Source organism: Alnus glutinosa, chromosome 7 (genome assembly GCF_958979055.1).
Source record: "Alnus glutinosa chromosome 7, dhAlnGlut1.1, whole genome shotgun sequence".
Lineage (NCBI taxonomy): Eukaryota > Viridiplantae > Streptophyta > Magnoliopsida > Fagales > Betulaceae > Alnus > Alnus glutinosa.
This window is the reverse complement of record NC_084892.1, coordinates 18,503,460-18,519,987: the sequence shown is the minus strand read 5'-3', so window position 1 is coordinate 18,519,987 and position 16,528 is coordinate 18,503,460. Positions and strand designations below refer to the sequence as shown.

At 38.9% G+C, this 16,528-nt stretch overlaps 1 protein-coding gene across 1 annotated transcript; it reads right to left on the bottom strand.

Moving 5' to 3' along the window:
- Nucleotides 1-1,665: 1,665 nt before the first annotated feature.
- On the bottom strand, nt 1,666-16,528 carry LOC133872909 (uncharacterized). The gene is made up of 10 exons (XM_062310561.1): nt 16,286-16,528; nt 15,256-15,478; nt 14,968-15,122; nt 14,719-14,864; nt 13,405-13,467; nt 13,221-13,313; nt 12,135-12,296; nt 11,251-11,342; nt 3,416-3,576; nt 1,666-2,435 (listed from the first exon to the last, which is right to left on the bottom strand). Exons 1-10 carry the CDS (start codon nt 16,374-16,376, stop codon nt 2,134-2,136), a joined length of 1,488 nt encoding a protein of 495 aa, XP_062166545.1. The 5' UTR covers nt 16,377-16,528; the 3' UTR covers nt 1,666-2,133.

Below are 16,528 nucleotides of genomic sequence, written 5' to 3'. Positions count from 1 at the left end.
AGTACTAGCAGCAGCTTTCTTTAAACTTTTCTTCAATTTAAGGAACTAAACTAATTTTTTATTCTCTATTTAAATTCACTCCACAATAGCTTCTATTATCTTTTCCGTATACTATTTAAATATTCTTTAATTAAATGCTAAGAGAAAGATAGATAAAAGAGAAATCATTTAAAAATTGTTTCAAATAAATACTAGAGGAATGAAATAGGAAAGATAAAGTTTTTTATGTTAAAATAATACCAAGGGAACCATTTTTGTTTCCTTAGATGTAGGGTATAACTTTTGGTTCCCTTATACTTCATTTGTTTCGACATAAAATGATTTCCGTCGTAAAATATTTTCGGCTAAATCATTTTTCAGAAATAAATAAATAAATAAATAAATAAAAATGATTTTTTTTGAAAAAAATTTTCCAGCATTTGGCTCGAACGAAAAAATTACTAATGGTGAAAAATGGAATTCGGCAACGTCCAATTGGATTCCATCCATTTTGGCCAAATCCGGCTAGATTCGGCCGAATGTCGCCGGATTCCCGCAATCGGATATCAAAATTTGAGACTTTCGGCAGTAGATTTAAGCTACCAACAAACTCTAATGTCCGATGATGGCGAATTCTCACAAACATGCGTGTAAGAGAGTTTAAATTCGGAAAATAATTTACGATTTTCAAAACTGTAGATCGATTTCCAAAAATCAGAAAGGCTTTTACGGTCAAACTGAAAATAATTTCTGTTAACCATTATTTTTCGCCCCTACCAAACACCATAAAATGCTGAAATCATTTTACGCCAAAACAAACGGAGCATTAGTATTTCCTTAGTTAAGGAAAAAAAAAAAAAGATTAGAGTAATTTTTAATAATTTTTCCTACATGAAAGAAGTTCGGAAACATGGAATAATCTGATTATACGTGTGTTACTTTTTTTTAGTGTTTATTAATGGACGACACTCTCTTGGTAGAGAATGAGCTTTGTTAATGGTAAATTAAGGTTTGGGTATTTCAATTTGGGATTAATGAATGTATTTATTTTCTTTTCACTTTTTTAATTATGTGAGACTCTCTCTTTACTTTCTTTGTTAAAAAAACACATTCCCAGACTCACGTGTCACGACACAATACTATTACCACATAGTTGTCTTAAAATAGCAAAATTAAAAATTAATGTCATAATATTAAAATCGCAAAAAACAAATAGGGGTGCTATCAATGTTTCCTTAAAATCGATTGTTGTAACGACTTTTCTTGAATACCTCCATTGACGTCACAAAAAAATATTGTATGTCACAAACATGAATCATATTGTTTTTTTTTTAACATGACACCAATTTTTCCTTAAGAGTTGTTAGAGTAATGCTACATATTACCTCATGTCTTTCTTATATCATTTCAATATTAATATAGCTTTTAAATTCACTAAATTTTAAAAGTAACATCAGTTTTAGAACTACAAAATAAAAACATAGGTAACATTTAGAATTACTCGAGTTCTTCATGTCACTAATTTTTTTTTTTATTATTATTATTGGTATAACTAACGACTCTTCTTGAATACCTCCATTAATATCACTATTTTTTTACTTTATTTTTTTTTAAAGCCATCCCTTCAATAATTGAAATACTTATGCGACCACAATTACGGAAGACCGAAGAAAGTATTAGGATTGATAATGTGGCAATAACTGAAGGTTTTCCATAATCAAAGCTCATGTAACAAAATAAAGTAACCAGAAATACAACAAAAACAGTAATACAATTGCAAACTAAAAGAGAGTTCAAGGGGCTGAAGAATGGAATGGCCTTGGGGAAACGTCGTGCCAGACAGAATCCCACTACAAAATTACTACAAGAATACAGTTAAAAAAGTACTTACAGCTGTTTCAATGCGTTACCCATGTGTTATCAGTAGAGGGTATATTTTTAGACAAAAAAAAAAAAAAAAAGTACACGTGGTGCCAGCAACTGTTAAATGGTGGTTAGCTTATACCTAAATCTGAACCTAATTTCTTCTAATCCTACATGTTACTTGAAGGGAAATAGTTGTTCTACTCCACTCACCTAGCACTTACATATCCTACCGCCAATTGCAAAGGTGCATACTCTGTTGCTTGGCTTGATCCTCTCTCTGTCTCTCTACTACCAGTTTAAAAACCCAAACCGCCCTCGGCTCCCTACGACGTTCTCATTTGTGGAATCTGATCCACTTCCCATGCTTTCATCTGAACACTCACTCGGAAGGAGCTGTATTCGGTCAGCATTATTGATCATCCAATCAGAGAATTCAGGGGATGCTGCCCATTCTGTAATAGCTTGTCGGGTTGAGTCCCGTGTGAAATCATCCCACTCTTTCTTTGTAAACTTCTTTCGGTTCCGCACATTGTGGAAGGTTGAATAGTATTCTTGCTCAGTCTTTGCCCCAAAAGATGGCGATATTACACCTGCAACAGATGAAAATATCGTGATGGAGAATTGACAAGAAAAGGCAGGTCAAACAACATTGATATACATGCTAAACATAGTTTTTTTATTTTTTATTGATACATGCTAAACATAGTCAAAATCAGAAACAAGGTGGGGACTGAAGAAACAGGGATCATCTCCTGGTCCTAAAGGAACCAAAAGAAGAACCATGGCTCTGGCAATCAATCTGTAAGGAATCCTACCACCAATCTGCAAAGAAGCCTTATTCCATGGTTCAAAAACCACACCATGGATAAAAAATAAATAAATAAATAAGAAAAGAGTTGTCCATCTTGACCCATTTGCTGATCCAATCCCCACTCAATGAAACCAAGCCGCTTGAAGTGGCATCTCCACCAGAAAAAGCCATCCCCACCACCAACCCTTCCTCCACGGAAGGCATTGCCACCAAGGACATCTACATCAACCCATCCACTGTTTTCTCTCTATTATGATCAAGTCTCCATGGTACATTTTGTAAATAAAGCATGGTTTTTTTTTTTTTTTTTTTATGTAAATTCAAATTTAGTATTAAAAAAAAAAAAATGAAACCATTGCATGGCATTTTTGCTATATCGGCAATTAATTTATCACATTTTATGCCATCTCAGAAAATTCAGTTAAAACAACTAAGGCTCATTTGATATTCAAACACAATAAAATACTACAGGACTTCATTGACATAAGACTAGCAAGGAACTAATAGAAATCTATTGGCAAAGACAAGGACCGCATACATATGTTAACCTCATAAGTTGAATAATGGATATATCAGAAATTGCAAATAGTTATGCAATTGTTTCTAAATAGAAATAGCTTATGTTATATAGAACATATATCCCCAAGTATCTCTATCTGTATGCATTGAGAAATCTCATATCCCACAACCTAAGCAATTGAAGCTTATTAAGTATCAATAAACATGAAAACAAGAAAGGCCAGAAACAAAGAGTAATACCTCTAACGGGAGAGTTTGACCAAGCAGATCGCTTTGGTGGACTATTCCACATCTTCCCTTGAGGGCTTGATCTGCTAAGGAATTCAGCACGGCTATGCTTTCCTGTTGTCTGTCTCTCCTGCTTCAGCCAAGGAGTCACACTCCCAGAATATGATTGATGCCTACATAAATCATGTACTCCATTACCATGGGAAACTTCTAAAGTAAATAACAAAAAGTAAATGGAAAAGACGTGCCTATGTGGTCGGTCAAGAGAGAGCTAAATAGGCCTTCAATAATAGCTACACTACACAGAGACCTATATCTTAAATCTCTTTGCATCATAAAGAAACCCACTTTCTACCGTTCCCAAGGATCTCTTAATTTATGCTTTTGTACCTTCAAATGCTATAGAAAAATATATAATGATTATACAAACATTTGAATAAAATCCGTAATCAATGGTCATGGCCACCACTCACCCATCTTATTGACATTTGTTGGAGCATCCAAATGTAACATTAGGGATGAGGGTGAGACAGGTTTAGGGTGTCCCTTGATCTGACCAAGCCCTAATTGGATGGGTTTGAAATTGTTTGAACGGGTTTGGGATCAAATTTTAAAACTTCAAAGAGTTTGGGGATAGGTTTGGACTTTTGTACTCAAATCTGACCCAATTATATAAACTCAACATTAAAATATTCCTGGCTACAGATATTCAAAAAAAATAAAAAAGGAGTCTAGGTTTTCTATAACCCTTACCCACCATTTTTTACTCTCTATCTAATCCCTTAATATTACAAAAATTCTTGTTATGAAAATTACAACGACCTCCCATTGAGGTTTTGTGAAATCACATCTTATTTCCCTCTTGTTTCGAAGTGGATGTTAATCTTATATAAATTAGGAAATATCATACATTTTGTCACCTTCAAACATTAATTTCTGTTTAGTAGACCAAATGGAATTCACTGATCTCAGAAAAAAATTATTATAAATTGCTATTGGTTTAAAATTTTGAAGAAAATTGTTAAAATGTGTAAACCCTTATTTCTGCCCTTCTAAGTGCAACAGTTACTACTTTTAGCCATAGTATAATTACCCAACAGTAATTACATAGGGAAGCTTGCTCCCAAAAAAAAATAATAATAAAGGACTAATCTAGATTACTTATCCACAAAAATCCATTACTTCTCATTAAATTTTGAGTTTTTAGCTATATTCTTTACCACGTCAAAGTTAAACTTAGATTCCTGAGGGGAATTCAAGGAGGAGGAGACAACAAGACTCTAAGAAAGATCCTTTAACGGAATTATTTGAGGCATGTTTACATTATCTACCTCCCTTCTTTTTGTTTATTAAAAATTTACTTTTGTAATTGCCAATGAGTAGAATTATGGATCAATTACGTGCTGGAACTCGGGACTTTTTCACTTATTCCCTATAATTCATAGAATTTTATATATAGAAGAGAACTAAAGTGAGTTACGTAACATGGAGAGGCGGTGTTGCGTGGAGGCAAAGTCGTTTGTGTTTACGGTGGTAGAAGGAGCTTCGGTGGTGAGATTGGAAGAAAGGAGGAGGAACTTCTCAGGTTCGGTCTTGCTTGGTGCTCAAAGTGTTGGGTGGCTAATTTCAATGATGGAGAGTCTGCTGTGGTATCCGGGGGAAAAGGACTTTGTTAGATCGTTCAGGGAGGGGTCTAAGGTGCTTATTGTTAGACAAGGTGGTAATGTAGCTGGCAGGTTTCTCGAAGTGGCAGTTTATGTTGTGGGTGGCCGGAGAGGGATTATCTATTTCCCTGAAGGTTATGAGGGGCGGGGCTGGAGGAAAGTTGTTCTTGAGTTGGGTAAGGTCAGTGATTTTCTCAAATCCCCGGATGGGCTTGGCATGTCTCGTGTTGCATCTACCCCAGAGAAGCTGAGAGTAGGTGTTGTTATTAATAAAGATCCTGCCCTTTCGGTCCATGTCGTTTCTCCCGGTAAAAACGGAGTGTCTTCCTTCGTGGATGTTCTGCGCAGGGGTGCTAATGGTCTGGAGGTGGAGAAGAAGCTGCCTCATCCAGTGGTGCAGGCAGAGGTGAAACGCCGTGATCCCTTGGTGAAGGAGAAGATGCTGTTCAAAACAGAGAAACCAATGGGCAAAGACTTGTGTGACCGTTGTGGCGCAGAGAACGTGAAGGAAGGGATGGGTGTCAGTTGGCTGCCTGATTTTTCTGCCGCTCGAGGCAAGGATGATTTTTTTTTCTGGTGATCCTTCTGCAGATTTTCAGCTGACAGGGGTGGAACACACGTTTCCCTCCCTTTTGTCGTGGAAAAGCCAGCTGGAGAAGTTGAAGGCTAACGTGGAGCAAGCCCTTAGCAGGGTCTGTGAGGGGCTTCTTTCGATTGGGCCTGGCTTTAAGCCCAAGCGAGTTGGGTGGAAGAACAATAACAAGAAAAAGAAGAGGAGATTGCGTTGGGTTCCGAAAGTTTAGAAACCCAAAGCCTTTGACCCGTTTGCTGCTTCGGCAGTGTGTCCTGAGGAGGGTCCGTCGATGGCGTTGGGCTGTGGCGGGTCAGAGATCATTTCGGCAGTCTCTAAGCTTCCTGGTGGGTTGTGTCCTTTGTCGTTACCGTCAAGCCGTTTCGCTCCGGAGCTTCAGTCCCCCAGACCTGTGCGAGGTACTCTGCTTGATTTCGGGGCAGTGGTATTGGAGGATGGAGTGGGTTCGTCTGAGTTGCTGGGCTTCTCTCCGGTGAGCCCAGAGTTTTCCGATGGGTCGGTTTCTGCTAGCTTGGCCTCTCAACCGGAACCAAACTCTGGGTTTGCACCGTCCGTGCTTGATATGGAGACCAACCTTGCTGTGATTGATTCTTCGATGCATGCAGAAGGTGAGCTCGTTGTCGGATCTGGCCCGCACCCTTCGGACCTTGTGGTTGCTTCAGATTCTGCCCCCTCAGTTTTTTCGTTGGTTTCTGTCCCCTTATCCCATAAGTCATCTGCTAGGTTGAGGGTTGGGAAAGGGCTGGATATTGTTCCGGTCTCGGAGGAGGAGGAAGTTTTTTGTGGGGGTTCCCCTAGCAAGCAGGAGGGTTCAAAGGAGTTACTCTCTGTTGGTGCTCAATCTGTGCTCAGCTCTGTTTTTGAGGAGGGTGGTGTAGGTGATGAGGGAGAGGGTTTGGGCCCGATATCGGTTTTGCCTTTGGCAGTGGAGATGGACAAGGATTCCAGTTCGATTGTGTCTCCTAGATGGGTGATGGAGAGGGTGAAGGGTTACTACAAACTAATAGGAGTGTCATGTGACCAATTTGAAGATAAATTGTTGGCTTTGTTTGAGCTAATTGAAACCAAGCGGGTCCAATCATTGGCTATGGTTCCCTCTGTGTCAGGAGTGAAAGGTCAGAGGGAGATTAAACGGCTGGATTGCTCCATTAATTATGATAAGAAGGGGGTGCAATCTTATAGAAGGAGAGGAAAAGGTAGGGGCTTGTTTAGTGTTAATGAAGCTTAAAATCCTTTCGTGGAATGTTAGGGGAATTAATGAGCTAGACAAAAGATTGCGTATTAAAGGGCTCATTAGAGATTGGAAGGCTGATTTGGTTTGTTTGATGGAGACAAAAATGGAAGTCATTACTAGAGAGGTGATTCGAAGCTTATGGGGTTGCCAACATGTGGATTGGTGCTGTATGGGAACTAGTGGGGCGTCAGGTGGGATCCTAATTATGTGGGATAGGAGGGTTGTGGAGAAGGTGGATGATTGCGTGGGACGGTATACTTTAGCTGTTTCGTTGCGTAACGTTGAGGACAATTTTTTGTGGGCGTTTGAGGGTGTGTATGGGCCTAATGATGATGAGGAGAGGAGGATGTTGTGGAATGAGATGGCTGGATTGATGAGTTGGTGGGATAGGCCGTGGTGTTTTGGGGGAGATTTCAATGTGGTGCGGTTTCCAAGTGAACGGTCCAGAGTTGGTGCTTTTTCTGCTGCTATGGAAGAATTCTCGAAGTTCATTCATGGGCAGAGTTTGGTGGATATTCCTCTCCAAGGTAGGCAGTTCACTTGGTCCAATAATCAGGTATGGTCTAAAATTGATAGATTTCTGTTATCTCCGGAGTGGAAAGAACATTTCCCTGAGGTGTCACAAAGTCGTTTGCCTAGACTTTTATCGGACCATTTTCCTTTGATGTTGGATTGTGGAGTGCAAAGAGAAAGGAAAGGATACTTCAAATTTGAAAACATGTGGCTCAAATCCGATGGCTTTGTTGATCTTGTGCAACATTGGTGGGAGTCTTATGATTTTCATGGACGGCCAAGTTATGTGCTGACTAAAAAGTTGAAAGCTTTAAAGGTGGATTTGAAGAAATGGAATGCAGAGGTTTTTGGTGATGTGGGGAAGAAGAAGAAGGAATTATTGGAAGGTATTAAAGAGCTGGAGTGTTTTGAAGAAGCTCGGGGGCTAGTGGAGGATGAGCGGATTCAGAAGTCAGACATGATCAGGGAGCTAGAAAAAACACTCCTGTGTGAGGAGGTTAATTGGAGGCAAAAATCTCGGGCTCTGTGGCTAAAGGAAGGGAATAATAATACTAAATTCTTTCACAGGGTGGCTAATTCCCATCGGAGGCACAATCATGTGGGAGTATTGAAGATCAATGGGGTTCTGTCCTCTGATACGGTGGAAATTAAGGATCATATTGTGAATTATTATGACTCTCTGTACACCGAGCAGACTTCGTGGCGGCCTAGGGTGGATGGGATTTCTTTCTCCTCCATTGACGCGGATGAGTGTCTCTGGTTAAAACGAGGTTTTGAGGAGCAGGTGTGGGAGGTGGTGCAAGAGATGAACGGGGATAAGGCTCCGGGTCCAGATGGTTTTTCAATGGTGTTCTTTCAGCATTGTTGGGGATTTCTCAAAAAAGATATTATGGCGGTTTTTTCGGAATTTCATAATAGTCGCCAGTTTGAGAGGAGCTTGAATGCAACTTTTATTTCCTTAATTCCCAAAAATGCAAATGCGTTGGAGGTTAAGGATTTTAGGCCTATTAGTTTGGTGGGAGGGGTCTATAAAATTATTTCTAAGGTCCTTGCTAACAAGCTCAAATCAGTGTTGGGAAAAATTATCTCGAGCTCTTAGAATGCTTTTATTGGTGGAAGGCAAATCTTGGATTCAGTTCTTATAGCCAACGAATGTTTGGATAGCCAAATGCGGTCAGGGGAGGCCGGATTATTGTGCAAACTGGATTTGGAGAAAGCTTATGATCACGTGAATTGGGATTTCCTTCTTTACATGCTTCAGAGATGTGGGTTTGGGGAGAGGTGGAGGGAATAGATTAGATGGTGCATTTCCACAGTAAAATTTTCCATTTTGGTTAATGGTACCCCTTCTTGTTTCTTTCAGAGCTCGCGGGGGATTAGGCAAGGTGATCCTCTTTCTCCTTTGTTGTTTGTGGTGGTTATGGAGGCGCTTAGCAGGATGTTGTAAGTCTATGCGTCAAGGCTTGCTGTCTGGCTTCTCAGTGGGCATTAGGGGTTATGAACCCTTAGTGGTGAATCACTTATTGTTTGCGGATGATACCTTAATTTTTTGTGGAGCACAGGCCAAGCACGTTCGAAATTTGAGGAGTACCTTCTTATGTTTTGAAGCGGTGTCAGGGTTGAGGATCAATTTAGGCAAATCCGAATTGGTCCCTATTGGCGAGGTGGAAGATGTGGAGTCTTTGGCACACATTCTGGGGTGTAGAATTTGGTCTCTGCCGATGACTTATTTGGGTATGCCGTTGGAGGCGTCTTTCAAATCTGTTTCTATTTGGAACGGGGTTATCGAGAAGGTGGAACGAAGACTGACTAGTTGGAAGAAACTTTATTTATCCAAGGTTGGTAGGGTGACGTTGATCCATAGTACTCTTTCCAGCATTCCTTCTTATTATTTATCTCTGTTCCCTATTCCTGTGAGTGTAGCTAATAAACTGGAGCGACTTCAAAGGAATTTTCTCTGGAACGGTATGGGGGATGAGACTAAATTTCATTTAGTCAATTGGCATCGTGTTTGTTCTCCAATCAAGGCTGGTGGTCTGGGAGTTCGTAATGTTATTAATTTTAATCAAGCCTTATTGGGGAAGTGGATCTGGAGGTTTTATCAGGAGCGCGATGCTTTGTGGAGATCGGTGATTGAGGTGAAGTATGGGAGTGTGAGGAGAGGTTGGTGTTCTTTACCGGTGACAGGGCCTTATGGTGTCAGTGTTTGGAAGTTTATTCGAAGGGGGTGGGACAATGTTGCCAAGTTTTTGCATTTTGAGGTGGGTGATGGGTCCCATATTCGCTTCTGGCATGATTTATGGTGTGGGGACAGGCCTCTCAAGCTCTGTTTTCCAACTCTGTATACTATTGCGCGTTCTCCAGACGCTTGGGTGGTGGATAATTTGTCTATGGTAGGAGGTGTGGCCCATTGGAATGTTCTCTTTACGCGCAATGCTCAGGATTGGGAGTTGGAGATGGTGATGTCCTTCTTTGAACAATTATACTCTACTCGGGTTCGGCATGGGGAGGTTGATAGGGCGGTGTGGATTCTTTCCAAGAGGAGGAATTTTGAAGTGAAGACCTACTATAAAGCTTTAGCTTGTCACAAGGCGGTTTTTTTTCCTTGGAATGGTATATGGCGTGTTAAAGCTCCGAAACGGGTTGCGTTCTTTGTATGGACAGCAGCTTTAGGAAAGATTTTAACTCATGACAACCTTCGAAGGCGTGGCATTGTGGTGGTTGAGTGGTGTGTTATGTGTAAAAAGCATGGGGAATCCGTTGATCACCTTCTTCTCCATTGTGACGTGGCTCGGGTTGTTTGGAGTTTCTTTTATAGTTTGTTTGGGGTGGAGTAGGTTATGCCTAGTAGTGTCTTGGATTTATTAAGTGCTTGGGGAACTTTGCTGGGTCGTGGTCATGTTCACCGTATTTGGAAGCAGGTTCCTCTTTGTGTTTTGTGGGGCTTGTGGCGTGAGAGAAATTCTAGGCTTTTTGAGGATGTGGAGGTTCAGGTTGGGGCTCTTTGTAGAAATGTGCTTAATATGTTATATCTTTGGGTGTCGGCGTATAGCGTGACTAGTATGCCGTACGCTGATTTTTTACTTTCTTGTTCGTTTTGGTCTTCTAATTAGGGGCTCCTTTGTATACTTCCTGTGTACTAGGGTTGCGCCCCTCTGCGCTTTTTAATGAATTTTTACTTATCAAAAAAAAAAAAAACTTAGATTCCTAAAGCAAACATTTTGCTTCGTATGATAGCACATCATGCACAAGTATCAATGGTAATGAGATCAAGCTCCACGATAAGAGATGCAAATGTGGGTGAAAGGAAGTCACAAACATTTCTTAATCCAATCACCCAGAAATTTATATCTTCATGCAGGAAAAAAAAAAAAAAAAAAAAAAAAAAAAAAAAAAAAAAAATAAAAGAAAAGAAAAGAAAAGATTTTTTTCAGTTGGTAGAAGTGAAGGGCTTGACATGCCAAATGTTACGTCCCATCCAACTATTTGAACATATTGACAAAATTGCTATTTACTTTTCTTTCTTTTTATCGACAACTATTTGAATACTATGAATTGTAATGGTATTTCAATAGTTATGGTACTCTAAGTGCATCTGGAATCGGTTTGGGTTGGGACAAGTTTGGGGTATATATTCTTTACAGGCTCAGGACTGGGTAGGCTTCTCCATCAAAACGCTATCAGGTTTGTTAAAAATTACTCATTTTTGGTTTAGATCTCACAAGCTCAATGAATTGAATCAAGGGTCCAAGAGGAATTATGCCCAGAACACAACAATTCTAGTAAGATGCATTCACCACATAAATGTGAAACAAACTAGAAGTGGAACTTGTATGGAACTTACACTGTACCGGCCCACTTCAGACAAAAGATAAGATTGCAGATAGCCCAGGAAGAAACCAAGGTCGCCAGTGCTAGAGGAGTGTCAAGAGTGCTCTGACAGAATATAAAAGCAGAAAATTTAAGGGAAAACGGCAGTTTCGGAACAACAAAAAATGAGGAAACATAAGACCAATTACATCAGAACTTTGGCATTTAAACAGATAAAGGTTTGATCTCAATAAAAAAGGACTAAAAGCATCAATAACATTCCAATCATCAGTGGGACCAAAATCTAATTAAGTCATGTAAATCAAGTAAATAAAAAAAGATTAGAAGATGATGGCATCATCTCAGTGCTACACAAAAATGATATTTATTTTTATTAGAATCAGGTAGCAGGCCTTATGTGTTTGTGTTCAGAGTGGAAGAAGCCATGCTTACACCTGATGATGTTAAGCAACTTCCCTAGGGAATAAGTCCGCGTCAGATGGCCTCATGTATAAGTGTTGGTGTAACTAGTGTCATTAACTGTCAAATTCATCTAAGCTCAAAAGGAGATATGAACACAACATGTCCTAATTATCAGAAGTATCCAATTCTAACTCCCTAAGGCAAAATTGAACATGTAACACAGCATGTCCGATACAGAAATTTCATTCATATCAAAAGATGTGCATCAAATAAGTACATACATGACAGAATTTAGTAAAAACTAATTTTCCTAACATGCTTGTTAATTATCTGACCATAGAAGCATTGTATGGATAGATAGAACGTCATGCATGTCTGCCATTAGTACTTCTCATATTTGAAAGAGTAGATGAAACATAGGGTACAGTATTCTACAGGAAACAATGCAATGTATTCAATTTCAAGTATGCCGCCAACATGAAGTTTATAAAGCACCTGTAAAATAAAGGTGGTTCCAATGATGCGCATTGCCCATTTAACAAAATGGGCTATACCAACATCAACACTTCCATCTTTTGAGATTACAAATTTCCTCACAATCCAGTATCCTAAAGCAGCACCAGCAAGGATTATTCCCACTAGCACAAATATAGAGACCTGCAAGAAGAAAAAAAGGGAAGTAAAAATACTTGTGGATGTATTTCTTCGAAGTTGGAAAATCCCTAAAATGGTAACAGAACATGATAGTTGTATAACAGGCCATTACAGAAAAAGAATCACACGTAAAGTTGCTGCTTCCCTTTTATTCAACACAGAAGTAATTAAGAGAAAAGGCTTTATGCCAAAATAGTAAAGAACTAGAATGGTTATCTCTCCTCGTATATACAATACCATAGTCAAACATAATACTGGCAAGTGCAAATGGAAACAAACACGCACAGACACAGAGAGACAGACAGACAAAGATCTATGATCTTGCTGGATCCGATAGGACCTACGATAGATGTCATTTTTTCCTACTATGCCACATCAATTAGATTCACTTTTGCCAAATAGATTTCTTTCAAATAATGATCTATTGGTATATATATATATATATATATATATATATATATAGACAGGAAACCCCCAAGGCAAAGCCACTTCGTGTACCCGCCCTTGAAGGGTAAACCCCGAACCCGTACAATGTACCCCCACCACTCGAATCAATTAAATTTGGCTTTTGCTAGGGATGTGGTGCCAAGGCCCCCAATGAGTTGTTTACACCCAAGGAGATTCGAACCTTAGACCTGATGGTTATGCCATCAAAGTCCAAGACCTTCACCACTTGAGCCAACCCTTGGGGGTAACGATCTATTGGTAAATTTAATTATAGTCCACATATATGTGAACACTTACCTAGACAAAAGAGGGGTGAAAAATATTTTTTTTTTAATATATAAGAAGGGGAGTAAAAAGATTTAATAAAGAATAACAACATATCAGAGTAAGTAACAATAAATATAACACCATTTGCCCTAATTGGCATAGTATTTAACGATCCAATTTCCAATGAGGTGAGCGCAAAGGAAAAGAGCTTACTGGATTGTGCATCTCTTCACCGAGTCCAAAATTGACAAGAATCGAATTTACCAGCATTGAAAAGTAATTTAAAAGGAAAGATCCAGCTCCAAGCTGTAAAAGTAAATGGATAGTAAGGTCAATATGCGAAACATACCAAATGAAACATGGTCAATTACTTTCAAGCAAAGTGAAGTAGACTCACCACTGATCCATATACAGTAAGATAGAAGACATTTTTCCGACCAGTTGGCAATAACTTCATTCCCTGCATCATGATTAAAGAAAATTATGACATAATTGCAAGCTATAAAGCTAACATAGACAATATATACATATACATATATGTATATGCATGTACATATACATGTATATATATGGCGTGCGCGCACGCACCCATATATACACAAACATATGTATATACACACACACACACGCATCACAAACCCCAGAAAATTGTTTTTCTTTTTCTTTTTTTCTTTCTTTCAACAAATATAGAAAATAGTATTGAAAGAGAAAGAACAGCCGAGACCCTAGTTCATAGGATGTCTTATTTACCAGGAAAGTCGGCTATAGAATTGAATTTTGTAATTTTAGTGAAAATCACTGACGATTGTTCTTGGAATAAGCAGGTTGAATGCTGCACTAATTAGGCAATAAGATTTAGTGGGGTGCATACAAAACAGAACAACAAGATGCCTAAAGCCCTGCCAACAACAGTGGGTGATGGACAATCCATATTCTACCCATGCAGCAAACCCATAAACCTGGCTGACGTCTTTTTTTAGTAAGCACTGGTTTTTCATTTGGGATTTTAATTGAGTTTCTAACTAGGGGTTTGTAACCATGCCGATGCCAACAGGCTGTGGATCTTCACCAAGCTTGAATCATTTTTAATTCTCAACCATACAGCTCAAGTTTGTTTAAGTGATGATGCAAGTTTTACTAGGTTAGTATCCATGTAAATTGAAAATGCTTGGTGATACCTTTCGTTCTGGTCACAACCTCATATAGGCTCATGCACATTCTAGTTCCTCCATTTACGATAAAGGTCGCTGAAAATAAGTCATTATTGTATAAAATGGCCTACATAACAATTATGGAAATGATAAGGACGCAAAATAAGGCAATGGATAAAATTCATTGTTAATTATTACCCTCACGCGAGCTACTTGAAGTACATAAGGAAAATTTTCAAGTCACATACTTAAAACAGCTTTTTGGACATCTACATTGTCAAATTATAAATAATAAATTTTTTTTCCTTAGATGGTGATCAAGCATTGAAAATTTGAATTACCCCTTTTGTAGCTCTCTAAATCTCCTTCCTGTCTAAACATACAAAGCTCCACTTTCAGTAAAATCATGGTGATTGTTTTTAAAGTTAGAAAATAATGTTAACAACACCATAGTATGTCGTCTGATGCCTTTTAAAGAAATAAAAGAAAAGAGATCATATACTGACAAAGCATTTTTATTATTCAAGTAAAGAAAGAAGTCAAAGTCAATAATTAAGTACCTGAAAAAGTACGATTATAATGACCAGAAAAACCCCGATCACCATTGAACTGCTGTAATAAAAAGGAACCCAACTGCTAACAATTGGAGCCAAAAGTAGTAAAACACATCCCAATGCTAGACACACAAGGCGCCATCGCTGGAAATCTGCAGAGGAACCATAAAAATCAAGATGACTATCAAAGTAAACATTTTTGAAAGGGATAGGGGATTATGCTGAAAGCGCACAAGGGGAGGGGCAAAAGCAGACCTTCTTCAACAGCTATAGTGACAGAACCAGATACTTCACCAATGAACTTCACATCAATATATCTATAATCATAAGGGGACATAACCGAGCTCCACAGCCCCTTAAAAGATTTCCATTCATCATTTTCACACTGACATAAGCCAAGTGAATCATTTCTGCAAGTATTTCAGGAGTGAGACACAACATTCCAAACTAAAAATTGAATTTAAAGGTTTGTACATTGTGTGTGGGTGCGCACGGGGGCGTGCGCATGTGTGTGAGAGAGAGAGAGAGAGACTTTTAACTTACCTGTGAAAACAAACCTGAATTTTGCTATGTAATCTCTCTGGGATTTCTACAGATGGAGACAAGGTAATCCGAAAAGAACTGGCATAACTACCAAGTTTCAATCTTGAAAGACCAGAAACTTGAACACGTTCACACAGTAAAGCATCTTTAGAGCCACGGGAAGATGAAAGGCCAGAAACGGGAGAAGGAGTGACAACTATAGCTGGGCTTTCAAGATCAACACCTGTGATTTTAAAATGGTGAAAATATTTTCAAATACACCAACAAACCCACCATAGAAATATAAATAGAATTCTTAATAATTCCCTGACACAACATACAAACAGCATATGAATCAAGATACTTTAAACAATTCGTGTATCTCTGTATGTGTACTAAATGTGGAATTTTGTTTTAAGAGCCAGTTATTTCAGGTGAGAATTTAGTGGGAACATTTATCATGTCTTTTGAGTAAACATCTGAGAAATATATCTCTTAGACGCCAAAAAATTATTTGCCTTGAAAACATCAATTTTCGAAAAAAGCATGCCCTAAGACAGGCACTAAGCCCTTATTGTATAATCCAATTGCTAGAACTGTGCAACTTCCAACTAAAAGGATCTGTCATAGAGAACCAACAAACCAAACTCACACACTCTGCAATATGAAGAATACAAGTGGCCACCTAATTCAAAAGCTTTAATTTATTTCACAATAATTGCACCAAATACCCATATCAATATGTACATGTTGACACGCCTAGAAAGTACCAAAAGCAAAAAAAGTAATATTCAAGAAACCCTAAAGCATACGAAGACATAAACCTAACTGGAACAACCAAACCGTAACAGTCCGTTCGGCGACCAAGAAAACAAAGTACATACCAAAGCCATACGCTTAATACTATGCCCAGTCGGGAAGCAACTTTAATTCCTCGGATCGCAAACCATTAAAAAATCCATCAAACATGATTTTCTCGGAAACCAAACAGGATTCTCCCTAACACAGAACTCTGAATGAAAGCAAGGAGAAAAAATGGGAAACACAATACCTTTGAGAATGGTGGTCTCGTCGCTGGCACGTGAGATCACGAGGCAGAGAAAGAGAGAGAAGAGATGAAGCGCAGTGGAAGACGAGCCCATCGCTGGCTCACACACTTACACACTCTCTCTCGCTCTCTCTCACGGTGTTGTTTCTTAAGAACGAAGAGAGTGACGGATGTTTGTTTCTTAAGAACGAAGAGAAGGAGAAGAAGCGTCCGCTTGGCCCTCACGCCTTTTTACTGGAAATATAT

Bases quoted from the DNA above. Each gene is read 5' to 3' on its own strand.
- LOC133872909 (XM_062310561.1), bottom strand. From the start codon at position 16,376: ATGGGCTCGTCTTCCACTGCGCTTCATCTCTTCTCTCTCTTTCTCTGC. The intron at 15,479-16,285 runs GTATTGTGTTTC...TTAAAATCACAG, and splicing joins CGAGACCACCATTCTCAAAG to GTGTTGATCTTGAAAGCCCA. The intron at 14,865-14,967 runs GTCTGCTTTTGC...GTTCCTCTGCAG, and splicing joins CACTATAGCTGTTGAAGAAG to ATTTCCAGCGATGGCGCCTT.